The 27804-nt window shown below is 41.9% G+C and overlaps 1 protein-coding gene across 2 annotated transcripts; it reads left to right on the plus strand.

Moving 5' to 3' along the window:
* The first annotated feature begins 64 nt into the window (after positions 1 to 64).
* Positions 65 to 27614, plus strand: TAF1 (TATA-box binding protein associated factor 1). 2 transcript variants are annotated; one of them, XM_031594137.2, is made up of 39 exons: positions 67 to 233; positions 385 to 502; positions 1154 to 1270; positions 2023 to 2142; positions 2771 to 2844; positions 4070 to 4288; positions 4718 to 4936; positions 5074 to 5275; positions 6125 to 6241; positions 6618 to 6785; positions 7869 to 7996; positions 8103 to 8210; positions 8468 to 8641; positions 8737 to 8910; positions 8995 to 9099; positions 10229 to 10429; positions 10724 to 10865; positions 10992 to 11122; positions 11478 to 11558; positions 12221 to 12370; positions 12531 to 12650; positions 12827 to 13002; positions 13654 to 13895; positions 14410 to 14617; positions 15800 to 15965; positions 16129 to 16340; positions 16534 to 16642; positions 16840 to 16938; positions 17610 to 17787; positions 18895 to 18962; positions 19332 to 19454; positions 20210 to 20302; positions 20378 to 20462; positions 20894 to 20961; positions 21040 to 21156; positions 24528 to 24626; positions 24904 to 25054; positions 25821 to 25998; positions 27046 to 27614. In XM_031594137.2, the coding sequence occupies exons 1-39, from the start codon at positions 108 to 110 to the stop codon at positions 27260 to 27262; spliced, it is 5583 nt and encodes a 1860-aa protein (XP_031449997.2). In that variant the 5' UTR covers positions 67 to 107; the 3' UTR covers positions 27263 to 27614. The 2 variants fall into 2 exon arrangements, with proteins under 2 accessions (XP_031449998.2, XP_031449997.2); XM_031594138.2 differs by lacking the exons at positions 19332 to 19454; positions 20210 to 20302; positions 20378 to 20462; ... (4 more) ...; positions 25821 to 25998; positions 27046 to 27614 and having other exon boundaries at positions 65 to 233; positions 6125 to 6199; positions 18895 to 19079.
* Positions 27615 to 27804: the final 190 nt, after the last annotated feature.

Raw genomic sequence — 27804 nt, forward strand, 5'->3', positions numbered from 1 at the left:
CGCCAGGGGGCGCTGCGAGCGCACGAAACCTCGGGGGCGCTGTGCGGCACCGTCGCCCTCAGCGCACCGCCCACTTCCGCTTCCGGTCCGGCGCTGCCGCCGCCGCGATGTCGGACTCGGAGAGCGAGGAGGAGGCGGATGGCGGCCGCGCGGAGCCGTTCTCGCTGGCCGGCTTCCTCTTCGGCAACATCAATGAGGCCGGGCAGCTCGAAGGGGACAGCGTCCTCGACAAGGTAGCGCGGCCGCCTGCGGTGCCGCGGCGGACGGGGCCGAGGGGAGGCCTCGCAGGGGCGGTGGGGGCCGTGCGGGGGCTGCCGGCACCGGGTGGGGCGGGGGAGGCGGAGGAGCCTCCGTGTTGTTGGGACGTGGCTCTGGTCTCTCCAGGAATCCAAGAAGCACCTGGCCGGGCTGGGTGCCCTCGGACTGGGCAACCTGATCACCGAGATCACAGCCAGCGAGGACGAGAGCGCGGAGGCTGACGGAGCTCAGCTGGATGAGGAAGGTCAGGCAGTGGGACGGTGGGTGGTTGGACTGCATGGACTCGTAGGCCTTTTCCAAACTGGGTGTTTCTGTGGTTCTGTGGGGTGCCTGCAGCTGAACGGCAGTGTCAGAGCTCCCCTTAGAGAGGAGAGGCTGCACCTGGGGCTGCTGGGCTGCAAGCAGTAGCACGGTGCCTGGTGATGGGTTCTCTAGCAAAGACCTTTCTATCTTTTTCTTGTCAGAACGAATGCCACCTTATCAGTTGTTCCCCGTTGCACGCATTCTCTTTTACAAGTTTTAGCTTTTTCCATCTTATCCTTTTCTCTTCCTCATAAAGTGTTTTCCCCCGTGTTACACTCTTGTGTTGAACGCTTGCAAGCCTATTTGATGCATAGCCTGTTATTATACCTCTTGTTTGTTTATTCGTGAGCTTCTCTAGCAGTTTCATTGGGTAAATGAAAGGTACTTCTTGTGCTAAAGCTTGTTACCTGTAAGTCTGTAGCAGAAATTCAGAGCTTTTGGTTGGAACGGGGAGAAAATTTTCTCATGTGAAAAGTTAATTAAATGTTTTTATTCCCATAAGAAAAAGGAAGCATAGAGTACGTAGTGAAGTTGGACGTGAGTAATGTACATTGGGATAATGTTTGGTTTGATCAGATGTTTTTCTCCATAGGTTGGGTTAAGAGCACAGAAGATGCTGTCGATTACTCAGATATTAACGAAGTGGCAGAAGATGAAAGCCGTCGGTATAAGCAGGCAATGGGCAGCCTGCAGCCGATGGGAAGACAAGGTAAATGGGATTAACATTACACCTCTAGCTGAGTGTGTTTGGGGGCAGTTGGCATTAGCAGTATATCTCTTGGTGGGTGTTATTGTGCCTTTCCACTCATTGTTTCAAGAAGCAAAATAAAAGCTTTTGTGAAACCATGTTCATAGGATAAAGCCATTGCTTGCCATCTTCCTATTTCAAATAATGAATTCTTCATCAGAGTTAAACTGCACTCAGAAGAGAAACAGACATCCTTCTTTTGGGATCTCCTGCAGAGAACACTAATTCTTGCTCATATTTCTTCAACCTCTGTTCTTAGGAAAAGAGTTATTAAGGCTGTCAGATGCTTCTCAGAGATAAGCAAAGGTAGAGGTCCTGGCCCCTTGGAGAGTAACGTCAGTCATAACCTCTCTCCTTTTTTGCCTTTGATTTCTTTTTTCAAGGGACTTTCTCCAGAAAGCACTTCAGTTCTTTTGTTGGTGCCCAAGATCTCTGTGAACAGAAGTGAATTTTCAAACATGTGGCTATCTCTTTTAAGTTCCTATATGTGTTTCCTTTAAGTGTCATAAGTGCCAATACTGCAAAGTAGCGTGAAGGAAGCTGAACTGGTAAAAGTTTTAGTTAAGAAATGAGAATGGTCGTCTTTGCTCAGCTAATGAAGGGGCATGGTCTTCCCAACAGGTTGGGACGGATATGAGATAGTACAGATGGGAAGGTTGTTTTGCTCCCTTTGTAGTCAGCTTAATATACAGCCTTGTCTCCTACCTGGTTAGATGAAGATGAGGATGATTATGATGCTGACTGTGAAGATATTGATTCCAAGCTGATGCCACCACCGCCACCACCTCCAGTGCCTGGGAAGAAAGAAGATGAAAAGGATGCAGCTGCCACTGGTGAGTGAATATTTCCTTCTTCCCTCTGGCAATGTGAGTGTCTGAGGGAAGCAAACATTGCTGTGTAGCAGTTTGGGAAGGACGCACACATCATCAAAGTTCTGCCTGCAGACTGCATTAGAAGGTCTTTGTCCCGATGCAGTGTTATGGGACTGTCTGAGATGAGCTCCTGTACAAAACCCAGGGTAAAGTATGATATTTCTTAGGACTTAATGACTGCTAAAATACTGATGTTCATGATGAAGCTGCTTTTTTTAATCTCGTTCTCTCAGTTGTGGCTGGGAAATTCACCTGGAGTGCATACAGTAAAATGAAAGGTTAAACAAGAATGTACTCATAACATCTACAGAGGCTTGATTTTTTGCATAACATGGTGTAAAAAGTAGATGTGGTAAAGGGTAGATGTGGCATTATGTGTTTATACTAGATCACAGGGAGGAAATCTGTTTGTTTATAAGGTGTTTGTTCTATCATAGTATCTGAAGATGGGGATGGTATCATTTTGCCCTCCATCACTGCTCCTTCCTCTGCTGCCTCCAACAAGGTGGATTTCAGCAGCAGCTCTGATTCTCAGTCAGAGATGGGACCTCAAGAATCCAGGAGGGCAAACTCACACTTCCTTTTGCAGGAATCATGCAGCGAGACACTTCCAAGCTGTTGCCAAGTGTTACAGAACTCTTCCCGGAATTTCGACCAGGCAAGGTATTGTTAAAATATGACAAAGTGACAGAAGCTGAGCTTTTTAAGAATGAATCGTACCGTATTAAGGATATATAGTAGGTAATTACATAGGTGGTCCTGCTCATCTCATTACTTTCTGGTTTAGTTTCTATCTACTGCTGTTTCCTGACTGCAGTGCTTTCCCTGACGTATGCAAGAGCCTGTTAAAAAGCCTCATAGAACTGAGGGGTGAAGTAATATTTGCTGTTCTCTGAGACTCTCCTTTGTGGCATTTCTGCTAAATATGAACTTCCTTTCGTGCTGTTCTAAACTCGATGTGGACTTACTCAAAAAAATTGTAAAGTTTGTATCCTTTACTTAAATCTTCAAGTATGGATCAGAGATTGGAACAGTAAGAAGTGGGTTGTAGAAATGATTTTAAATCTTCACTGTTAGCCCTCAACTCTTTGCAATTCTAAACTTTTTCCTTTTTTCAGAAAACAAATTTATTACAGTCCTTCTTAAAGTTCTCGCAGACAGCAAATGTATTTGTTGTGTTCAATTAATTAGTTTGAATACTTAAAAACTGTCAAGAGGAGAGGAAATGTGAGAGGGAAGGGAAGGTAAAGATGAGCTTACAGATTCCAAACAGAGCTGGGATAGTTTGGTTTTGAGAGTGCCTCCATCATAGACTTTGTTTAAGAAGCTAAGGGTCTTGCTTGTTTATATCTCATATTTTAATGATTAGCTAATCTCTATCTGTTAGAAATCCAGGCGAGTCTCTAACACCAAAGTTAGATCTGTCTTCTTCCAAATCACTTGCTGCTCTCTTAGCTTACGCAAATCTGGTGTTTCCCCTGTTGTTTTTTTTTGTTTTGATTTGGTGCTCAACTTGTGATGTCAAAGATTGATTCAGTGTTAACAGTATTAGTTTGTCTCTGGTTGCTTAAGAAATCTGTGCTTTATTTAAGTCTTTTACCTTCGTGTTGCTGATCACTATTGCCTCTTCTTCAGTCTCCACATCTTTTGAAAGCTGTGGTTGGAAATAAAAATAATAATCTCCAAGTGTTAATTTATTTTAATGCTTAATATCAACCAGATGGATCAGTAACTTTTTGGAAGCATCGCAATGAAACGGTTGACTGTTAGGAGCTTGGGACTGTAGTACAGAACAAGGCCCTGAATTTCAGAATGTTCTCCTTCACTGTTGCTTTTCAGGCAGGGGAAAGAAAGACAATCATTCCACAGTCCTTTCTTTCTATTTCAGGTGCTGCGTTTCCTCCGTCTCTTCGGCCCTGGGAAGAACATCCCATCAGTTTGGCGGAGCGCCCGAAGGAAGCGCAAGAAGAAACATCGGGAGCTGGCACAAGAAGTGCAGATACAGGAGGGTGAAGTTGTAGTTGAGAGCGGAGTGGAAGGAAAATCTCCCTGGGAATATGAGTTTGCTGCTCCTCCCCCTCCTGAGCAGTGCCTTTCAGATGATGAGGTGGGATATCTGAGACTTAGACAGGGTTACCAGCTAGCACTGGGAGTAGTGGTGGATTGCACAGCAACTTCTAGAGTAAAGAGCTTTTCCTCTGGAATCAAGCTGGAGGGCAGGGTTAGCTTGTATTCCAGTAATGCAGAAGCTCCTCTCCAGATACTAGTCAGTGACTTCAGGTGATTGCTTCTTACTAAGAAGGCTGCATCCATGGTACAGGATCAATAGGAGAGCTTATCCTCTTTGCATCAAGAAGAAATCTGTGTTCTTGGATGTCTAAGTGCAGAACATTCTTAAGATAGCTAGTAAGTATGGAAAAGCATTTCTTAGATACACTTTTGTCCTCTGAGGATGAGCTGGGCAACTTGGAAGGATAAACCTGTTACTGATACGTAGATCATTGCTATAACCATTCCCTAATTTGCTATGCTTTAGATTACTATGATGGCACCTGTGGAATCAAAATTTTCTCAGTCAGCTGGTGATACGGACAAGGTGACAGATACAAAGCCTAAAGTGGCAGAATGGCGCTATGGCCCAGCACAGCTGTGGTATGACATGCTGGGCATCCCAGAAGATGGCAGTGGATTTGATTATGGTTTCAAGCTGAAAGAGAAGACAGAGCAGGAGGTTAAAGGACAGACAGATGAGAAGGTGAGAGGATAACTGGGGGTGTGTGTGGCTCTGGAGGATGGCTGTGCAGCATACAGTATGAGACTTCTATTTTTTCTCCTTTAGCTTGAAAGTGTAAAGTCAATGTCAGTATTCAAAAAACTATTCTTTCCTTCCAGGATGCGGAGTTGGTGGATGAGAAGGATGATCTGCTAGCTGATGAACACTTCCTTATGGTGACACAGCTCCAGTGGGAAGATGATGTTATATGGAATGGAGAAGATGTCAAACACAAAGGAACAAAAACGCAGCGGGCGAGTTTGGCAGGCTGGTTGCCATCAAGCATGACTAGAAATGCTACTGCATACAATGCCCAGCAAGGTAAGTAATGATCTGATGTGAACTGTAATTGGGCTGACTGATTGCATGCTTTCCCTTAAATACAGAATGTAATTCTTATAATGTTTCTTATATCTTGCCTTGCTTCTACAAGGAAAACCAAATGGGGACATCAACTTATATCAACACCTATCTTTGGTGGTTGCCAGCATCAATTCTTCGCTGTTCAGCTATTGGTACAAAATGCTGAGGATCTGGGAAGGGGCACTCCAGATAGCTTTTTATTACAGTTTTCATGTTAGAACAGCTGTACTGGTCTGTTCAACCTGGATTGACTGTGTCGTTCCCATCAAAAGCTACAGTACATCCTAAACATGATTAGTCCATTCACATGTGTTATGTCTTATACCTACTGAAGTGGCACACATGATGTGGACATATGTGAGTTAGTCTGCCCTGATAGAATGCTCTGCAGAACAATTCCTGCATGTCTGCTTGGCTGTCGTTTTCAAGTTTGAGATCGGATGGGAAGCTGCTGGAGGCCAAACCAACTGTTCTGTTAGTGGTAACTGTGTGCACAGAGCCTTTTCCTTTCGTAAGGACCACACAGAAATGCACTTTATGCATTGTTGTGCAACATAAGCAGATCTTGCCAAACGTAATTTTGAAAAGGCTGGAGGAGTCCAGCAGTGAGCAGTGGGTGAACTTTGTCTAAGTTAGTCCTACCCATACTAATGACATCAAGTTTGTTGTGACAGGAGTAGACCCATCCTAATTCCAAATGGAAATCACTCTTCGTGTATCACTAAGTGCTGATTTAATAACAGGTACCTGCAATACCTCCCTAACTCAAATTCAAGCTAATGTTACTTTTGTTTTCCTTTTTTCTAGGGTTGAACCGCAGTGGCTCTTTACTCAATCCACCCATTCCTCTAGCACAGAAACCAGGTGTAGCAGGAGTCCTAGGTATGGCAAAGGGCAAAGAAAAGCAAACCCCTGAACAGCAAGGTAACAAGGATGGTAATTTTCCCCCTATGAATAGGTGCACATAACATATGCTTCTCTGTGTTCTTTGTAATAGTGGGGTCCTCTTTTGGTGACAGGATGTAGATGAAAGTGTTGTATGTTTGCTTTAAAACCTGTTAAAACCCTGCTGTTTCATTCTTAGAGATTCTCTGTGTTTCAGAGGAGCAAAATCTCTTTAATTGACTGCTTCCTCTTTGCTTCCAAGTTCAGTTTTCTTTTGTCTTTGAGAGTTCCTGTCTCAGAATACCCAGAAAGATTAGGAAAGTTGAGTAAAGATGATGTGAAGGATGAGCTCTAAAATGAATTTCTGCCAAGCTTGCAGAAATCCTGTCTTATTTCTGTCTTATGATTGTTGCAGTTTCCCTGGATGAAGACAAGCCCTGGTACTCCATTTTCCCAATTGATAATGAAGAGTTAGTATATGGCCGGTGGGAAGACAATATCATCTGGGATGATCAGGCAATGGAGACCTATTTGGATCCCCCTGTCTTGACACTTGATCCAAATGATGAAAACATAATTCTAGGTATGTGGCATCCAGAAATTTGACTCAAATGGGAAAATGCAAGTGGAAATAGAAGCAAGGATTTATAATTGCAGTGTAATGGAAATAAATGATCTGAGTCAATCCTTGCGGCCTTTCCTTGTACTGACTTTTGAAAATAATTTGCAAGTGATCAAATGTCTAATTGAAAGGCAGCAACACTGATAACAGTGTGGCAAGCACTTTCTGCTCCCAGGATAATAGCAGCAATGGGAGAGTAAACACTGATGCCCTCAGACTTAATTTCAACATAAGTGATCTGACTCCTGGTGTGTTTAGAACCAACTGTCTTAATTTCACTTGTAGGCATGTTGGTTTGAAGAGGGAGAGGAGGGAAGTAAACCACAGACTGGCCCGTGCCATTCTCATTATGGCTTGTAATTAAAGCCCGGAGAAACAGAATCCTAAGCCTCTTTCAGGCTACATTCATAGCACATGGGAGCAAGGATTCTGCATAATGCCCGACAGCATTTTCACTACTACTACACACTTACACAGTACTCCTAGAGTTTGATTTGAATGTATGCAATGCTTATACTGCTCCAAGCTGGCAAGATTTTTGTCTGATTTGGACTCCTAAAATCATAACTTTTTCTTAAATCTGTGTGTTGGAATCTTCAAGCAGTCTTTTGTAAGTCTATATGGCTATAGTCTGGATTGCATTTCCTTCTCAGGAAAGTGGGGGCAGTCACAAGGATTTTTCTATGTGTTGGTTGGAGTGTTTTGCTATTAGCCTGAAACCTTGACAATCACTCATAATTTCAGCTTTGTTAAAGTACAAAACAAAAAAATTCCAAACTTGGTACTCCCTTGATCTTGACCCTCAACTCTTTAGAACAGCTTTGGCAGAACAGATGCTGTTTCTTGTTGTTAGTAAACTGTATTGCAATGGATATCCCACGTTTGTTGGATCTTCTCTGGAACAATGTACAGCTCACAAAAATTCACCTCAAACTGAACGAAAGGGCAAAAAAGACTTGACTGAGCTGCAACTTTACAGGAAGTTGTGATACTGAAAAGGGACACTAGGAGGAGAGCCTTCAGTATGTTTACTTGCCTTTTTAGAAATTCCTGATGAAAAGGAAGAAATGACTTTGAACTCTCCATCCAAGGAAAACAAGAAAGAGTCTTCTCTAAAGAAGAGCCGAATACTGTTGGGGAAAACAGGTGTCATAAAGGAAGAACCACAGCAGGTTAGCATAAGCTTTAATGTTTTGCAGATTGGGAATGACCTGAAAGAAGTGACTGATTTATGTGTTTATTTGACACCTGTTTCACTCTCTGTTTAACACTGATTAGAACATGTCCCAGCCGGAGGTAAAGGATCCCTGGAACCTCTCCAATGATGAGTTTTACTACCCCAAGCAGCAGGGACTTCGAGGAACCTTTGGAGGCAACATCATCCAGGTAGTCACAGCAACACTGCATATAGAGTGAAACATTGATTGTCTTCATGAGCCTTCTAGCTGAAAATAAGATTGAGAAGCACTTTTTGTCAAAGAGTAACGTGTATGACAGTAAGTGAGTTTGAATGCACTGGTATTACTACCAGCAGACCTAAAATTATTACTAGGTTCTCTAAAGTAAGGATCAGCTGAACTGGAGGATGATTTTGAGATGCTTTGTGTCATTCTTTCTTAATATCTGCTTTGTTCCTGTGTTAGCACTCTATTCCAGCAGTGGAACTTCGCCAGCCATTCTTTCCCACCCATATGGGTCCTATGAAGCTTCGACAATTTCATCGACCTCCCCTGAAGAAATACTCTTTTGGTGCCCTGTCCCAACCAGGGCCGCATGCTGTGCAACCTCTGCTGAAGCATATAAAAAAGAAAGCTAAGGTACAGTTCTTCTCTGTGTATAATGTCTGCTGTGGCTCCATTTGCACGGCAGAGCTGTTTAATGTGCTGTTTTCCTGATGCTGTCTTTGGCACAGATGAGAGAGCAGGAGCGTCAGGCTTCTGGGGGGGGTGAGATGTTCTTCATGCGCACACCACAGGACCTGACTGGCAAAGATGGAGATCTCATTCTTGCTGAATACAGTGAGGAAAATGCTCCTTTAATGATGCAGGTTGGCATGGCAACGAAGATTAAAAATTACTACAAAAGGGTGAGTGTATAAGTTTTGCTGTTGGGCAGTAATTTTCTTCTGCCTCTTGCTGAGTGCTAATTGAACTTTCACTGCATGTTACAGAAACCTGGCAAAGATCCTGGAGCTCCAGACTGTAAATATGGAGAGACTGTTTATTGTCACACTTCTCCATTCCTGGGTTCTCTGCATCCAGGCCAGCTACTGCAGGTGAGACAAAGAGGTGTGCCAGATTCGGTTTAATTTTTGGTTTAAGTCTCTGTGTTTACAGATAATAGTGCAGTTGTTGGCCTTTATTTTTATTTTTTAACGTCTCTCTGTTGTGTGGTTTTCAAAATTTTGTAGGTGGAGGTGAATCTTTCCTCCTTTGATCTGTAATGACATTAGAAGTACTGCTATTAGAGAAGTCTAAATAGAAGGCCAAAACTGCTTGAATGCTAGCAAATTCAGTTAAGCCAGAATTGGAGGGGACGTAAAACAAGGATTTATAATGATTCATGGTGTGTGAGCAAAAATGTGTACTTTCTGAGAACTGCACTGTTAATTGTCTGCTGCATGCAGACTTGGATACTGGACAGGTGAGAAGAATCTGCTATGATGAGCCTTTCTGTGTTGTTAAAATACATGCAGTTGAGGTGAGGAGACAAATTAAGAATGTTGTAAGGAACAACTGGTTACAACAACCATGCTAAATGTGAAAATCAGTTCAGATTATGTTTGCTAGTTGCTGCAGCAATAATTCTGTCCATGACTGTACCACCAAGAAAAGTAATAATATAAAGTGCTGTAGTAGAGAATAATCACAGAACTAATAATGCTAGTTGTTCAAGCCAAAGAGTTCATCATGGTATACCAGGACTTCTGGAAGCTCAGTCCAGTGCCTTGTTGCTCATTTAAGCTCTCTTACCTTCAGAGGCTGAACTCTGCTGCACTCTACCTTTCTGGTTAGGTTCTTGCAGCCTTGGTTTCTGAGCAAAGCCTTCAGATTTTACTTCTATTGCCTTCTATTCCCAGGTTGTGAGGGTGTTACGGGCTCTTTTCTGTGGTTATAGCATTCTTCTGTGTATTTGTCCTTCTTGTTCTTTCTTTAAAGTACCTCCTTAAAGGCAAATCCAAAGAGTCCTTCAGTTTCTTTCTGCATTTATTCTAAGTTTGGTTATGCTTTTTTGCTTCATCCTTGGTTATTCTCTTAATAAGCAAGGAACAGTGTGACTACATGCACTGTTACTAACGATGGTGTACTGTTAGAATGATTGTCATTTTGGTTTGTTTTGAGATATTTTTCATAGATTGTGCTGGAGAAAATTTGATCAAAACCTTGATTTGTTTCTCTTGTTAGGCATTTGAAAACAACCTTTTCCGGGCTCCTATTTATTTACATAAGATGCCTGAGACAGATTTCCTGATTATCCGGACACGACAAGGCTATTATGTCCGAGAATTAGTGGATATTTTTGTAGTTGGCCAGGAGTGCCCACTGTATGAAGTACCTGGTCCAAACTCTAAACGAGCTAACACCCATATCAGAGATTTTCTGCAGGTATGTGATAAAGGTACTTTGGGGATCTGAGGGGTCTTTGGAGGAAGTAATGTTCTGTTCAAAGCATGGATGTTCCCAATGTGATAACATAGAAAATTTCAAGACGTGTTTTTCCCACATTGTTCTCAAAAGTGGCTGCACTTGAAGCAGATGTGTGGCTTAAAAAACCTTACGAGGTAAACTTAACAAGAAACAGTGAGTTTTGAGTAGGAAGTCTGAAGTAGTCACTGTAAAAATAGCATTGCTTACACTATCTCTGCAGTGTTGTTGTGTTCTTTCTTTGGACTTTTGTAGGTTTTCATTTACCGCCTCTTCTGGAAAAGCAGAGACCGTCCTCGGAGGATTCGCATGGAGGATATCAAGAAGGCCTTTCCCTCACATTCAGAGAGCAGCATCCGAAAGAGGCTGAAGCTCTGTGCTGATTTCAAACGTACAGGTACTTCAGAGTTGCCCTACTTGCATTCTGGCATTGAAGAGGGATACCAAATCTTGAAATACAGTAAGAATTGTTGGCATCTGATATTTGTAGGATACTACTATGTATTTAATCTGTGTTTTTCAGGGATGGACTCCAACTGGTGGGTTTTAAAGCCAGATTTCAGATTGCCAACAGAGGAAGAGATCAGAGCAATGGTATCCCCAGAGCAGTGCTGTGCTTACTACAGCATGATTGCAGCTGAGCAGCGACTGAAGGTAAATGTTCCTTGCTGGCTTTAAGGCAAGTTACTGACAAATAGTTTTGTGAAGGATGAGTTTAGGAAACACCTTCAGCCTGAAGCTAATTGTGCTCTGTAGTAGGCAAATTGGTCCCCTGGCAACTGGGCAACTTGCTAAATATTCTGCAGTGCAAAAGGGAGATAATATAATAGCTCTCAAAGAACTTATGCCTGGTATTTAGATTTTGAGCTAGCTATGGTCAAAGGTAGCAAAGGGAGGATGTAAGCAAGTGTTATTATTTCTGGCTGGGCCTCTACAGCATAAAGTAAGCAGTGTGTGACAGGGCTGGACTGTAAGGGGGAAAAGTAGCATGTATAATGTTTTTTTGCAGGATGCAGGTTATGGGGAGAAATCCTTCTTTGCACCAGAAGAAGAGAATGAAGAGGATTTCCAAATGAAGATTGATGATGAGGTACTTGTCAGGGTGGTGTAAGGAAGGGGTGTCATCCAGAGGGAACTGGACTGGCTTGAAAAATGGGCCCATGTGAACCTAGTGAGGTTTAACAAGGCCGAGTGCAAGGGGTTGAAGTTGGGCTGGGGCAATCCCAGATATAAGTACAGTCTGGATTAAGAGAGCAGCCCTGCTGAGAAGGACTTGGGAGTTCTGGTGGATGAAAAGCTGCACATGAGCCAGCAGAGTGCACTTGCAGCCTGAAAGGACAACTGCATCAGAAAGAGGGGTGGCCAGCAGGGTGAGGGAAGTTGTTGTCCCCCTCTGCTCTGCCTTGTGAGGCCCCATTTGGAGTACTGCATCCAGGTCTGGCACCACCAACGTGAGAAAGATGTGGAGCTGTTGGTGTGGCACCCAGAGGAGGACCTCAGAGATGATCAGAGGGCTGGAGCAGTTCTCTAATGAAAGAAGATTGAGATATCTGAGCTTATTCAGCTTGGGGAAGAGAAGGCTGCAGGGAGACCTCATGGCAAGGGGGTTAGAACTGGAAGATCTTTAAGGTCCCTTTCAACTTAAGCTGTTCTATATAAGTTCTATGATTGGAAGAATTGAATATTAAAAAGCTTGAAATTATCTGTGGTGTTAGTAGGATTGTTATGGCATGTTTCTTTCATTGCTGGCAGGTGCGCACGGCTCCATGGAACACCACACGAGCCTTCATTGCTGCTATGAAGGGCAAGTGTCTTTTAGAAGTGACTGGTGTAGCAGATCCTACTGGTTGTGGTGAAGGATTTTCTTACGTGAAGATTCCAAACAAACCAACTCAGCAAAAGGTACCATTCCCAAGGTTGGGTTGAACAAGAGCAGTAAGTGAAAAGTTGTGCAAGAGAAAGGGAATAAATATGGAGTATTGGTTGGAGAAAACATTTGAAAATGGCCCTGGGAAAGATTTCTGTGTGAAGTTGTTCATAGGCTGTATCTTTCTCTGAACAGGATGATAAGGAACCCCAGCCTGTGAAAAAGACAGTAACTGGGACAGATGCTGATCTTCGTCGACTTTCTCTCAAAAATGCCAAACAGCTTCTGCGTAAATTTGGAGTGCCTGAGGAGGAGGTGAGCCTGAACCTGTAGCAGATAAATACAAAGTTGTCTTCATTGATGGCTTCAGCAGCAGATGGTGGAAGGGGTATACACTTTTCTAGTCGTGTGGTAAGAAAGTTGAAATCCACAATCAGCTTGTGAGGTTGCATGTCTCTAAAGCCATTTCTATTCTGTCTTCCTCTTCTCAGATAAAAAAGCTGTCCCGATGGGAAGTAATTGATGTGGTACGCACGATGTCTACAGAGCAGGCTCGTTCAGGAGAAGGTCCTATGAGCAAATTTGCACGTGGCTCTCGGTTTTCTGTAGCAGAACATCAAGAGAGATACAAAGAGGAGTGTCAGCGCATTTTTGATTTGCAAAATAAGTGAGTTCTTATCTGATGTTTACAGCTGTGAACCCCACCCTGTCTCCACCTTGAAAGTCCAGAACTATGAATGCCTGGGGCTCTCTGATATGTAGTGGTGTAGCTGTTGATTCATCTGGTTGGGCCCACAAAATACAAAGGGGGCTTTGGTCGTTACTTTTAACTTAAGGGTTGGCTTTGGTGTTTTGTTGTCATGCACTTCTTGGAAAGGCGGAATGAATCACATGGCTTGCCACATAAAATAGTGTGAGGGGTTTCACAGATCAGTTCACCAACCAATTTCCTTTGCTTTCTTTCTTTTTTTTTTTTCTTCTCTCTCTTTTCTTTTGCTGTAACTCAATTGAGTGGCAGCTAACAATTCTATGTCCTATTCTTTAGGACTGCCAGACTTTTCATGTGTTATTTCTTGCTGTGGCTCAAGAGCTGATAGGAGGGAGGGAATATAGTAGTGTTGATGATAGAGAAATTGAGCTGATGGAGAAGACAGGCTTGGAACAATTAATAATTTGTACATTTAGATTACAGGAAGACTGAGATGGGAATACATTAGGCTTATTAGAGATTTGCAACATTAACTTTAAAACCTTTGTGTCATTTTTACTTTCATATTTCTGAGAAGGTAATTGACTTTCAAGGTGCCTCCTGTTTCAGGGTTCTGGAATCCACTGAGATCCTGTCAACAGATACAGACAGCAGTTCAGCTGAAGACAGTGACTTTGAAGAAATGGGAAAGAACATTGAGAATATGTTACAGAATAAGAAAACTAGTTCTCAGCTCTCTCGGGAAAGAGAAGAGCAGGAACGAAAGGAGTTGCAAAGGATGCTTTTGGGAGAAGACAGTGGGAATGACAAAGACAGGGGCAAAAAGGACAGGAGAGACAAAAAGGGGCTGTGTAAGTAACTGCAACAACCAGAATGCGACTAGTCCTGCTTTCTTTCAGAGTATGAAAGTATTGACACATACCCAGGGCTTTTTCCTTCTCCCCAGCATACACTGGCTGAATATACATTTACAGTGTTGCCTTTGCCCAGTAGCTTTGGTTGTTTCTTCCTTCCCACCTCACTTAATTTTTTTTTGAGTAATTTTTTTCAAGATGAGTTCATAAGTAGAAGGGTGTGCCCACACCCAGTTTGTGGTACTGTCATTGAATTTTGTGTGTATTTACAACTACATCTGTGAAACAGATACAGCCAGTATGTAGGCAGATCACAGTCTATTACACTTATGGGCTGTAACAGTGTGTAATTTGTTAATTGGAGGCAAATGGGATAGTCAGTTGCCAGGCTTGGATTTCTTGTAGACCTGTGTATTGTAGTGTGTTCTGACAGACAAGCTGGCACGTCTGTAGCTGGCAGGGAAAAGGTAATTTCTTTCACAGCAAACAAAACCCTCCTTTGTAACATTAGCTTCAGGAGCCTCTGCAAACTCCCACAAAGATGATGACACTGCCTCAGTAACCAGCCTTAATTCCTCTGCCACCGGCCGCCGCCTCAAGATCTATCGCACGTTTAGAGATGAGGATGGGAAGGAATATGTGAGGTGTGAGACAGTCCGGAAGCCCTCTGTCATCGATGCCTACTGCCGCATAAGGACTACCAAAGATGAAGAGTTCATGTGAGAACAATCAGGTTTTTTTTATTCCTTGCCTGTAGACTATTTCATACTCTTGTGAGTAGGAATTACCCCGTAGATAGTTTGTATTTATGAAAAATAAAATCAGTTTGAGTTAAATTGGATTAATTGCTATTGAAGGAAGGACCTGATGGCTGATTCAAAGGAGGCTTTCCTTTAGTAGGGTTGAATTTCAAATGCTCCAAAGAGCTTGGGATATTGGAATAGGGAGTAAAATCCTGATGAAGTTCAAGCATTTCTCTCCTGGCTACAGAAGTTTGGAAAGTTGCATGAAACCATTCTGCCCCTTTTCTAGTTTGTTTTTATAGCACCTGTCTGACTTCTCTGCATAGCAGACCCTTTTCCTTGGCTCCCATCAAAAAGCTCCCAATGAGCCAAGGTATCACCAGTCTTTTTTTTCTGCACTTTCAATACATGAAATTCAAAATGCTGTGTGGTGTGGCACTAGGCATTCTGTTTCTTTGGCATCTAAAGTCATGCAGTTTTGGTTAAACTGCTTATGGCTTTGGTCCTCTAACCTGTGAAATGATGCCATTTTCTTTGGCATTTGGAATGGCATTTGGAAGTGGTGCTTGTGAAAATTGCACAACACTCCAAGAAGGCAATGATTTGAAACAAGTGAGTGCAGAAAGCCTGACACTGTAATTATTCAGAGAAATGGTGGTTTCATGGCTGTGCATTCAGAGGATATTAGGAGTTTTGTTCCGTTGTTTGATTCTGAGGGAAAGAAATAGCATTTGGTCATACAGTTATTCTGTGTAACATAATGTGTAAAGGGATTGAGTAAAGTTTGAATAAACAAAATGAACAGCTTATTTCATAACCTTAATGTTATTTATAGTACGTTTATGCTAAAGACTGTGAGTTTAACTGAAGTTCTAAAATAACCTTAAAAATAAGCTAAAGAGCTTAGCCTTACATACTCTGACTTCTCCAGTTTTGTGATAAAGGTTCAAATCCCAGGGCTGGATGTGGCTCTGGGCAGCCTGCTCTGGTGGTTGGCAACCCTGCACATAGCGGGGTGTTGAAACTAGATGATCATTGTGGTCCTTTTCAACTCAGGCCGTTCTAGGATTCTGTGATACGATTGTATGGAAGTTGTATTGACAGAAGAGCAGTGGGAAAATTTTGATGTGTGTTTTTTCTCTTTTTCTCCTCCTTCAGTCGCAAGTTTGCCCTGTTTGATGAGCAGCACCGCGAAGAGATGCGGAAGGAGCGGCGCAGGATCCAAGAACAATTACGGCGATTAAAACGGAACCAAGAGAAAGAGAAACTCAAGGGCCCCCCAGAAAAGAAGCCTAAGAAATTGAAAGAACGTCCAGATCTGAAAGTAAGCGTATCCATGTTTTAAGCATGCTTAACAAATCTTGGGTATTGGAGGAGTGTTCTGTTCTGTGATGTACAAATGGTCTGAAGAAGGGATTTTAATGATCCTCTGCCTCTGGGACTCTATGTATGAATTCTGATCTGCCACCTTTCTTATATCTTTGTAGCTAAAATGTGGAGCGTGTGGTGCAATTGGCCATATGAGGACTAATAAATTCTGCCCTCTTTACTACCAAACAAATGCCCCACCTTCTAATCCTGTTGCAATGACAGAAGAGCAGGAGGAAGAGCTGGAAAAAACAGTCATTCACAATGATAACGAAGAACTCATCAAAGTAGAAGGAACAAAAATTGTCCTTGGAAAGCAACTGATAGAGAGGTAAGGGAAGAAGCTGAATACTCACATGTGTATTAATCACAGGAACAAAGTGACAGGGCTTTACACAGACTATTACTACTTGCATTTTGATTGTGTCTGTCACTGACCGTGGCCAATACTAAGGGACAAATGGGCTTGGATCACAAGAGGGATCACAAAAGAAAGTTTTATGCTGTTTTCTTTTTTTAACTAGCGCGGATGAGGTTCGCAGGAAATCACTGGTCCTGAAGTTTCCTAAGCAGCAGCTTCCTCCAAAGAAGAAGAGGAGAGTAGGGACAACTGTTCACTGTGACTACCTGAATGTGAGTGGAGGCATTACTGAGCTGATTGCAGTGTCTGTTTCTGTTTGTACCAACTGGACAGTTCCTTTACCTCTGCACATCCTCAGCATGCACCACAGACACCTATCCAGAACATTAGTAAACTGAATTGCCTACAGCTTTTGTAGATTAATTGCATTTTAGAGCTGCCTTAATTTCTCTGTCTCTGTTTTCTGAAGCGTCCTCATAAGTCCATCCACCGACGTCGAACAGATCCCATGGTGACACTGTCATCCATCTTGGAGGGCATCATCAATGATATGAGGGATCTTCCTAATGTAAGTCCAAGCTAACACACCAAAAACCTTCTTGAGCAACACAGTTAAAATGGATTATACACCAGAATTATGCAAGCCTTTCTTCAGATGAATATACCACCTCTCCCCCTGTGCTGTCTGTGCACCTATGGGGAGTCCAAACAAGAACTCCTTGTTTTCATTCCTATTTTCTGTGTTATTGTGTTGCAAGTGTTGTTTGGGAAAACTGTTATCAGCATAGATTGTCTGAGTTGTTTACTTTGTAAGCCTTTTGAGCCTTGGGAAATGTGTTGTGGTGCTCTAGCACAGGAGGAATCATTTATTTGTTTTACCTTCCCGTGTCAGTTGGAGAGTTCTGGGAAATGTCTTTTCCTCAGAACTTTTCACATTTTTCAAATCCCTGGCTATTGTGACGCATGCTGATTTTATCCTGCTGTGAAGGCAGTTGATAGAAGAATACAAGGAACTTTAGTTCTGCATAAACAACAATTTTATTTGAGAATCCTTCTTATAATGATACTAAAGAAGAAGAAAATAGCCACCATGGAGCTGAGCTCATCATGTTTTCCTTGATGCAATTAAAGAGCTGGGTGCTTAAAAACTTTCTACTTCGGCGCCTATGGAGATTAAATTGAGATTGACTGTACTAGTGCTATGTTAATAAGCATTCCTTTTTCTCTTCTTGCCTTCAGACATATCCCTTTCACACGCCAGTAAATCCAAAGGTTGTCAAAGATTATTATAAGATTATTACTCGGCCTATGGATTTGCAGACCTTGCGTGAAAATGTTCGTAAGCGGCAATATCCTTCCCGGGAGGAGTTCAGAGAACACCTGGAACTAATTGTTAAGAACAGTGCAACATACAATGGTAAGCTGCTAACAGTGCAGGGAAACTCTGTTGTTGCTTTATGCTTTTGTGAGAAGTGGATCTTTTAGAAATAATGTGAACTTCTTTTCTCATTGAGGTGCTTTAGCGAAGCATGCATTGAATCTTTCAAATAAGATCTATCGAATCTATCAAGTAATCATTCACACCTTTTGGAGCTGTTGCCTTAGAACATGTGGCTCCTAGTCGAGTTGATTGTAATGGTTTTGCACTTTTTGCTTCTTAGTTGCAATCATTCTTTTCCTATTTGGAAAGGTCAGAAAGCTTGCATAAAAAAAAAATAACAAGCAAAGATTCTGGAGCAGATAATGCAGCTGTTAGGAAAAAGTGCTGATTCACTGAGAAACTGTAAGTCAACTGTATTCTGACTGCTGACAGAAAAATCTTTGTCCAAAAAGTACTCATTTGGCAGCTAAATATTTTCCAGCTGCATTGAATCTCTCTCTGAGCTGTGCAGCACTTGGGGTGATACAGCGGTGCTTCTTTTTTTGTGCCTTTGCTGCTTCCCTTATTATTTTGACAGCTAATTCCTTGTTTTATCCTAATTAAAGAGACTGATTTTTTTCATAGTTCTGTTGCAAATAATTGCTTTTGTGTATTGTGAATTATTTAGGTAAGTGATTTTGGTTTTCAGAGTATTCCTTAAATGTCCATCTTGACTTCTTCAATGATTCTGTTTTACTGACTGGGTTTAATAAAACAGACATTTTAAGACTTAAACTCTGAAAGTTTGGAAGAGTTGGAAGGCTTAGCAGCCAGTGTTTCACAGCTGCTTTCCCATAGGACTTTTAAAAATTTGCAAGATATATAGTAGAAATGTGAATATTTGCTGCAAATAATCTTCTCTCTCTTAAAATCCATACTGAACTTTAGTTATCATGTGTGTTAAGAACATATTTGAGAACAGACTCCCAGCTGTAGTAGAAACGTAGTGATGCTTAGGAGTAAAGATTAATTCATATTGTTATGAAAATGCTCTTTTTAATTCTTTGAAATATTACATCAGGATGTGTTCACTGATTGTTGTTGAGTTCTAAAAGCTTCCATCAGAGCCAGAGTTATCTCACTGTTCTTGCTGTGTTTTTGCAGGGCCAAAGCACTCACTGACTCAGATATCTCAGTCCATGCTGGATCTGTGTGATGAAAAGCTGAAGGAGGCAAGTCTTGTGAATGAGTTGGGGTCAGAGTGGAGAGGGAGGGGTGGTTGGATGTGCTTGAGGATAGAGGTCATGGTTAGGCAAAACACAAGGCTTCAATAAGGAGAGAAGAATAAGGGAACTTTCTGAGTTTTTTGTAAGGCGTATTTGAATTTTGGCAATCTTCTAGAGTTCACAGTGGAATCTCTCAAAAAATTGATGCTTATTCATTACTTCAGTTGCTTTACCTTGTGTAGGCTTATATCTAGGTTCTTTCCCTCTCATAATTGGAAGATTCTTCATAAAAATGGAAGTTATCAGGTACAGAGTATCTGATAATAACAGATATTAGTGTGGGGTCACCACTGAGTTTCCTTACTTTTGTTGCAGAAAGAAGATAAACTGGCTCGATTAGAGAAAGCAATCAATCCCCTCCTGGATGATGATGACCAAGTGGCCTTTTCCTTCATTTTGGATAACATTGTCACTCAGAAGATGATGGCAGTTCCAGATGTACGTAGTGTGTGTATGCATGAGCACAATGTGCAAAACATGCTGAATGTAGTCCAGTGGCTGCATATCACAGGGTAATATACATCTTGTGGCTGTTAAGGCTCTGTGAAAAAAGAGTGCAGTGTCAGGGTGCTGGCCTATGTTTTTCTGATTGGCAGACACTTCTGTAATGACCCCTTTCTCTGGAACATTGGTCCAGAAGTGAAGACACTGCTCCTGTCCTTTTTCTGCTGCTCTTAATCCTTAACGATGCCAATGTCTTCCTCTCTTTAGTAGAGAAAAATTGGTCTTCATTAAGGATTTTCATTGTAAAACATATTTTTCTCCTACTGATAGTAATGCTTGCTTTTGGAGATCTCAGAGATGCAGTTTACAGCTGCAAACCAAAGTCAGTCTCATTTCTCACTGATCAACTTCATGTAGTGTTGTACTAAAACCCTTAACCTTAACCAATAAAATAGACTATCTGTCTGTGAAGGAGTAAGAAACAGGAGCATGTAGTGGTTAGACTGATGACCGGTTTCCTGTAAAACTTTGTTGATCCCATTATTGTTGTTATTATTATTATTATTATTTACCATTTCTTTTGTTTAGAAAAAGATCTTAGAGATCTTAGATCTATGCCTTCACACCACACAGAGCTGTAAAATCTGTGTGTTATAGTAGCCCCACTGTGAGATTAGACCTAAGTTTACTGTACTAGCAATGGTTGTTCTTGCTGGGCATTGCAGTTGCATCTGTTTTTTTTCTTTCAGTCTTGGCCATTTCATCATCCAGTTAATAAAAAGTTTGTTCCTGATTATTACAAGGTCATTGCTAATCCAATGGATCTAGAGACGATCTGCAAGGTGTGTAGTTTGATCTGAACAGCCACTTGAGGAGCGTTCAGGCTTGGTTACTTAATGGGTAACAATCTCTTGCAGAATATCTCCAAACACAAATACCAGAACAGGGAGACTTTCCTGGATGATGTTAACCTTGTCCTTGCTAACAGCATTAAGTACAATGGTAGGTGGTGATAATAAGGCTTCAGTCTCCTGCTGTCCTTAAATGAATACCTCTGGGCCCCTGTTCTGCTGTGTTGTCAAAGCCTGAAGCTGTGAAAACTGAACCTGATTGTTGCTTTCCTTTCTTGCTGAGAAAGGAGTGACATTTGCACTGCCACATGGTGCCTTATTTACTGTTTGGAACATCCCTGTTCTAGTGAATTGTTTCTGGGAGTTTGACAGGATACAACCTTTTATCTCCCAAATAATGATGCTGGAATAAACCGGTTGCTCATTGTTAGCTGAGCATAAACCCCACTTTGTTTCTCCTTAGATCAGAAAGCGAGGGGGCAGTGGGATTTACGGACCTGTAACCAAATCCAGTCTTTCTGTCTCAGCAGCTGACAGTGAACAAATGTCAGAATGCATAAAGAGATTTGTTTATTACTACAGGGCCAGACAGTCAGTACACAAAAACAGCCCAGGAGATCGTAAACATCTGTTATCAAACTTTAGCTGAGGTATGTAAACAAGTCTCTTGCAATATTTTGTGTTTTGAGTTTTCTGTCCTGTAACTTACCAAGCTTCTTTGTTCTTAGTACGATGAGCACCTGACTCAACTTGAGAGAGACATCTCTACTGCTAAGGAAGCAGCACTAGAGGAGGCAGATCTGGAAAGTCTTGATCCTATGACCCCAGGTCCCTACACTCCACAAGTAAGTGTCCAAGCAAGGTTTTCATTGTTTTTAAGTTTCAGTCTCCTGAATATTTGATCTAGAGGTGCCTCTTGCTTACTGTTCTCAATCTGTCTTCAGTTTATCTTTTAGTAGGCTGTCTTGTTGGTTGTTGTGCTTACAGCTGTTTTTAAGGATAAATGTTAGAAGCAGTTATACTGCTTTAGAGGAATAGACACCTGAGACAAAGAAGACAATTTACCCAGCACCTTGCAAAAATGATTTTAAAGTGAGCTATGTATAGCCAGGTACAACTGAATTGATTGCAAATTCAAAACCTGTAAATGGAGCAGTTAGAAACCCTAAGGCAAGCAGTGAAAAGGTAAGGAGAACACAAGGAAAGACATCAGTACTGTAGTTGGAGAAGAAGCCAGAAAAGCTGTTTTGTGAGGCTGTTGTTGAAGAGACTGATGTGAGCAAAGAATGCTTGCTATGGTCAGCAGGCTGTACTTTCTGCATTCTTTGAGATTCTTTTCATTTTTCTGCTTTGCTTCTGATGGAAATAACACTTTTGACTCTTCATTACTGTTGTATTAGCAAACAACGGTGTGTGTTAGTTATTCTGTACAGACCCAGAGTGAATGATCAAAATCTAAATGTTGCATGCTTGGTGTGGGAAGACAGAGCAAAGCTTTCTTTGCAGTTGTTCTTCCCAACTGTAGATGACTAATTTTTCTATTCTGTGCATGTCTGTGATTTCATCTGGAAAGTTGTAGTTAGCTTTAGTTAAATCAAAGCAGAAAAGAGGATCTTGATGTTCAAGAACAATTAATGTATCTATTAAGATTATTTTTAAGAAGAAAAACAAGTTTAAAATTTGTTTGGCAATATATATATAAAGATTAGAGGGCTGGAGCCAGGATAGCAGTCTACAAACATGTTGGGGGGAATATTTAACATACTTTAACATTTCAAACACGATTAGATGGAATCAAGGACTATCCCAATACTTCAGAGAGAGAAAGGCAAAAATATCATTCTTTTCCTATCTGATGGTTTCTTTCTCAAGAGCAGTGTTATCTATTCTGATTTTCTTTTTTTCCAAATTGATGGAGGAAATGAGGCCTGAGCAGTGAAAATTGCTTATTAGTTGCCTGCTCTTCGTCTCTGTTTGCTGAAGGAAGCTCCTCCCCTGACCTTGTCATCTGATGGCCACCCTTTCCCTGTGCTTCTTGGCTGAAGGTGCACTCCTACTTCCTACGCTCCCAAACTTGTCACAGATGGCAGGTCTGCTGATGGTTGCTTGGCTTTAGTTCAGATGTAGTCATGGTGACTCATATTTATCTCCCCATATGTGTCTTCAGGAATTGGACTCCAGAATGTAAAAAGCAAATGCAGCAAGTAGAGAGCTGTCTATATGTTATATGTCTGTTTAAATTCTTTGGAAGCCTGTTTTGCCTAATTTAAGTGGTATTGCTTCTGCTCTTAACACTTTTAGACACGTCATGATATTAAAACTGTGTTATAAGGTGTTTCATCAAAATCCTAATCTAGTAGTTTCTCATTAGCTCCTCAAAAGCTAATTAAATACAAACTAGAGCTTTTAGAGCACTTTATCCAAACCTCCATTTGTCTCTTTTGTGTTAGTTTTAGGGACTCTTGAGACAGTGATTGACATAGAATTGATTGAAAGGTGAAGCTTAACTGTTCCATATATGATAAAGTAGTTTTCTTCCACTTCCAATAGTGGTGTTTGTGGTTATACCACTTCCATTGTAGAAACATGAAAAAGGCCATAGTAGGTGAAACCAAGGGTTGATGTAACCGAGTCTTCTGAATCTGGCATGGACCACAAGTGGATGCCAACATACAGTGATGCTTACACTGAAGCCTCAGGCAGTGGCCCAGGCACCTTCAGCTGAAGCTGCATATGGGCCATTGTCTTTATGAGCTGCAGAGAGGCCTATTCTCTGTCTAATCTTTTTAGAGTTTCCCTCTGCAGGATTGTGCTGTGTAGAAGTTCTGCCTTCTGTTTTAAAATCTGCTATTTTGCAAACCTCAAATCTGAGATTGTGAGCAGCTGTTTTACCACGTTCGTTCTTTTAAGAATAAATGCTTATTTTGATGAACCAGTGTTTAATAACATAAACACTGTGCCAAAGAAATGCATTTTGCATTTAATTCTGAAATCTCAGCCTCACCTAACAAAGATCAACAGGTTTCCCAGGCAGAGAAGGGAACACATTTCAAAAGCTGTGCCATTTCCCTCAGTTTGACTGCTCTGATGGAAGCAGAAAAATGTGAAGAGCACTGGGAATTTCAACACTGCAAATCAAAGAGTAGAGAATCAAAAGCTGCAAAAGACTTTGCCTAAGGCCAACTATTTCTTTGCTTCACTACTTCTGGGAGTAGAAACCTGGTGACTCAAGCTGCAGTCTGCTAATGTGCAATCCCATGTAGGTTCATAGGAAATGGTGAAGTGCACTCTACAGTTTTGAAGGATGGTAATTAACTTGTTGTACTTGCATTCAATGATGATTAGAAGCTGCGTGAACACCTAGGAAGAGATGCCTACCACAGAGGATACACAGTAATTGTAAAAGAAAAATAGTCCACAAAACCACTGACTCTTTAAAGCTATTAAATCATTATGAGTGGTTACAGTAACCACGGATATTTTCCTTAGTCTTCACTCAGTATTAAAACAACAACAAAAATATGTTAGAGGAGATGAACTAGCGAGGAAATAAAGTAATAGGAGCATGAAAATAAATACTCAGGAGGAGGAAGAAGGTGAGGAGGGCCATGAGATTGAAGCTAGTATCGGAAAGACTCGTGGGAGCTATTCTTGAACAATCCAGACCAACAGAGGTTGAGTATGAACAATTCCATTTCTTGTTTTAGCTGTCTGTGGCTTTGGAAATGCCTTCTAGATTTGTGCAAGTCTTCAGGTTTTCTGTAGGCTTTCAATTGATGGCCTTTGGGACAGAATCTGCGTGTTCTCTCTGCTTTGTACTCATGGTGACTGGGAGAGGAGGGCAGGAGAAGGCTTGATGGAAACTGTGTCTGCTTTGAAAGCATCCTGTGAAAATGTTCACTTGTTAAGAGCTAGTGGTGTTTCCAGAAGTATCTAGGTAAACAAAAGGTAAACAAAGAACTCTGGCACTTTTAAGGCTGGCCATTGCCTTTTCATAGATGAGCACATCCAAGTAAAGATATATGGAGACTGTGTGCTCCCGGATCTTAGGATAAAGAGAAATGATTTTTGCTCTTATTCTTGTTATTTTTAATTTTTTTCTCCTCCCTCCTGTCGTTTCCCTGCCCACTGTTGTGGTCTGGATGCCTGTCATGCCTTTGGCTCACATCCAATAGTGCCTTCCTCAATGGTATTGCTCTTTGTGTTCCCCATTCAGATGCGCCAGGGGCGAGGTAGGCTGGGAGAGGAAGACTCTGACGTAGATATTGAAGGGTTTGATGAGGATGATGATGGGAAACCTAAGACTCCAGCCCCAGTGAGTATATTTACAGAAATCCCAGCCACGATCTAAATGTTAACTCGCATCCTTGTGGTAGAAGTCTCCACTCTAAGGGTTGTCTGCTGTGTCTGGCACCCTGAAGGATGGCAGTGTTGATAACAAAGCTAGACACTTAAATGTAGTTTTAAATACTGGCATTGTGCAGCAAGAGAACAGTTCTGAGTGAACAATGCTCTAAATTGTATTCATGTGCTGGCAGTGGCAGCGGTGTCTGCGTTGTTTGATCTCACCACCTCTATTCTGTATGGCCTAGGAAGTTGAAGATGCAGATGGTGACCTTGCTGATGAAGAAGAAGGATCAACCCAGCAGCCCCAGGCCAGTGTCCTGTATGAAGATCTGCTCATGTCAGATGGAGAGGATGATGATGATGGGAGTGATGAAGAAGGCGATAATCCTTTCTCATGTATGTTCCTCTTTTTATATAAACAGGTTGAATAGAACTGATTGTTCACAAACACAGCTAATCTTCTTACATTTCCATCACAAAAAGATACCATGGAGAGCAGAAAGCATAATTGCAACACGTAGGCCAAGTGCCCAGATAGTCACAATGGAAGATGCTGAAGGGCAAGATGAAAAATAAATGACTGTAAATGGAACTTAAAGCTGAATAGGAGCATTATGAGGTTGGACACAGAAAGAAGCAAAAATAATACAAATCTGTTTGATTGTATTTCATAAGGTAAAACTGCAAATGGTTCAGAAAAGACTGGGACAACAATTTGTGGTACATGGTGGAATTGGCAGAATTCAGAGATAGCACGATTTTTTTTTTTATGAAGTACTGTGGACAGTGTTACTGAGTTCTGGAAAACGAGTCTGAAAGTTCTTCTGTTGTTTTTTTCCCCTATTTCACTAAGGAAATTCTGGTGCATCAAAACGTGGTAGTTTTTGGAAAACTTCTGAAACTTATGAGGGGGTAATGGTGGAAAATTATTCAGAGTTGACAAATAAGGCCTTTTGAGTAGTAAGGGTGATTAGATTGTTTGTGAATAACATCAGAAATGGGTATTCAGTCGGTAGTATGACCTCCCAGGTAGCAGGTTTTCCACATTCTACTTTGTACACATTATTTAAGTCAATGTCACATCCTTTAAAGAAAGACATAGTGTGTGTACCTGACAGAACAGAACAGTTGATTTATGATCATATGTTGGTTTATTACACAGCTATCCAGCTCAGTGAGAGTGGCAGTGATTCAGACGTGGAGACCAATGCAGTGAGACCTAAACAGCCTCACGTTATTCAAGAGAACACACGAATGGGCATGGACAATGAAGAAAGCATGATGTCTTACGAGGGCGATGGTGGGGAGACATCTCAGGTTATGGAGGACAGTAATATCAGGTAATTAGAGCTTGGAATCTTGTTAAAATAATTATTTCCTCAAAACAAAATCTGTTCTCTTAAAGACTTCTGAAGTGTTTTTTGTAAAGAACTGAAAAATATCTGGTCTGGTTTTTCAGTTACTCTGTCACTTGCTTCAGTGTTGCAGACATAGTTGCAGTAAACTTCTTGATAGGAAATTGGTTTTGCTTTCACACACTTAACTAATGAAAAAATGTTTTTCTTTGTAAGTTGAATTAGTTTCCTTTGCACAGTGGTTTTTGAAGGCAATGCAAATAAAACTTGCAGTAGATTATCTCAGAAACTGAGGTGCCTTTGAAGTTTAAGATGATTTAGCTGATCAGCTTGATATGTGGGTATTTTTCCTGTAAGAATAAGCATTTCCTTCCTTGAAAGGAAGCTGACGTACAAAAGAATAGGGATGGGCATTTTGGAAGGAGTTCCATTCTCAGAAAATGGCATCGATGTGACAATGTTAGCTTTATTTTCTGCATCAGCTCAAGAAAATGCTGACTGACTTTTCCTCGTCTGTCCATTCTATAGAGTACTGCTATTAGATTCTCTGTTCTTTTTTCATTTCTGGAGTTCAGTACCTCAGTGCTGCTACTGTCTGCCTAACAAAAGTTGTACAGGCAAGTTCTGTCCAAGCAGAGGTGGTCAAAACCTCCCTGTAAGAAAGGGGGGCTGTGCTGGGTGAGGTGAATGGTCTGTCCAGCCCAGGGCTGCAGCAACTGGCCGTGTGGATGGGCCGTGCTCTGATGGTGGTTGTTGCACTGTCTGCCTTCCTATCTGCAGTGAAGGTGACAGATAGAAGCAATCAGTTGCTTTTCCTGCCTTGAGTACATCAGGGCAGGGTGAGGATGCTGGCAGTGGGTTGGTTCAGAGGAGAGCTGGGTTTTTACTTTACACAGCTGACCACTGACAGAATAGAAACACACAGTGAATCCGAGTTGTTCCTCGAGGACCTCGAGCCAAGGACCTTTTACAGGAGTTAAACAGAGAGCTGCTGATGTGACATAATCTGAGCATACTCTTTTTTTTTTCCAGTTACGGCAGCTACGAAGAGCCAGACCCAAAGTCCAACACAAGGGATACGAGCTTCAGCAGCATCGGGGGGTACGAGATCTCTGAGGAAGAGGAAGAAGAAGAAGAACAGCGTTGTGGACCGAGCGTGTTAAGCCAGGTGCACCTGTCTGAGGATGAGGAAGACAGCGAGGATTTTCACTCCATTGCAGGAGACACTGACCTGGACTCAGATGAATAACTGCCTGAGCGCTGCTTGTCCCTGCAGTGACCGCAGCCTGAGCTGCTCTCAGCTCCTGGGTTTCTGATGGCTTTGAACAGCGTTGGTGCTGCATTAACGCCGTGTTAACGAGGAGCAGCCTTCTCATATTTTATTTTATGTGAATATTGTTGTAATCAGCTGTAAAACACGAGACTGTGCACAATAAGGCGGGGCTGTGGTGACCTTTATTGGTTCTGGAATCCCAACGAAGACTGCCACTTGTTCTTCATTTTAACAGATGTAAGATAGTTTATTGGATTCATGCACATCCAGCGGGGGGAAAAGGAAGGCTGCTTGGAATAAAACACCCTGCGCTTTGTTTGGTAACTTATGAAGCCTTTCTTTATGCCTTGGAGGTTTGGTTTGTCATGGGGAGCACAGCTTCCAGCTGCCCTGTTTGTTAACGTTAAGTTGCAATTAGCCCCACACCCCACAACTCTCTTTCCAACCCTCCCCCCCCCCCACCGTCGCACTGCACGTGCCCGCGGAGGCGCCCAGCAGCGCATGCGCAGTGCGGCCGC

This window comes from Phasianus colchicus, chromosome 14 (assembly GCF_987193195.1).
Source record: "Phasianus colchicus chromosome 14, bPhaCol1.hap1.1, whole genome shotgun sequence".
NCBI lineage: Eukaryota > Metazoa > Chordata > Aves > Galliformes > Phasianidae > Phasianus > Phasianus colchicus.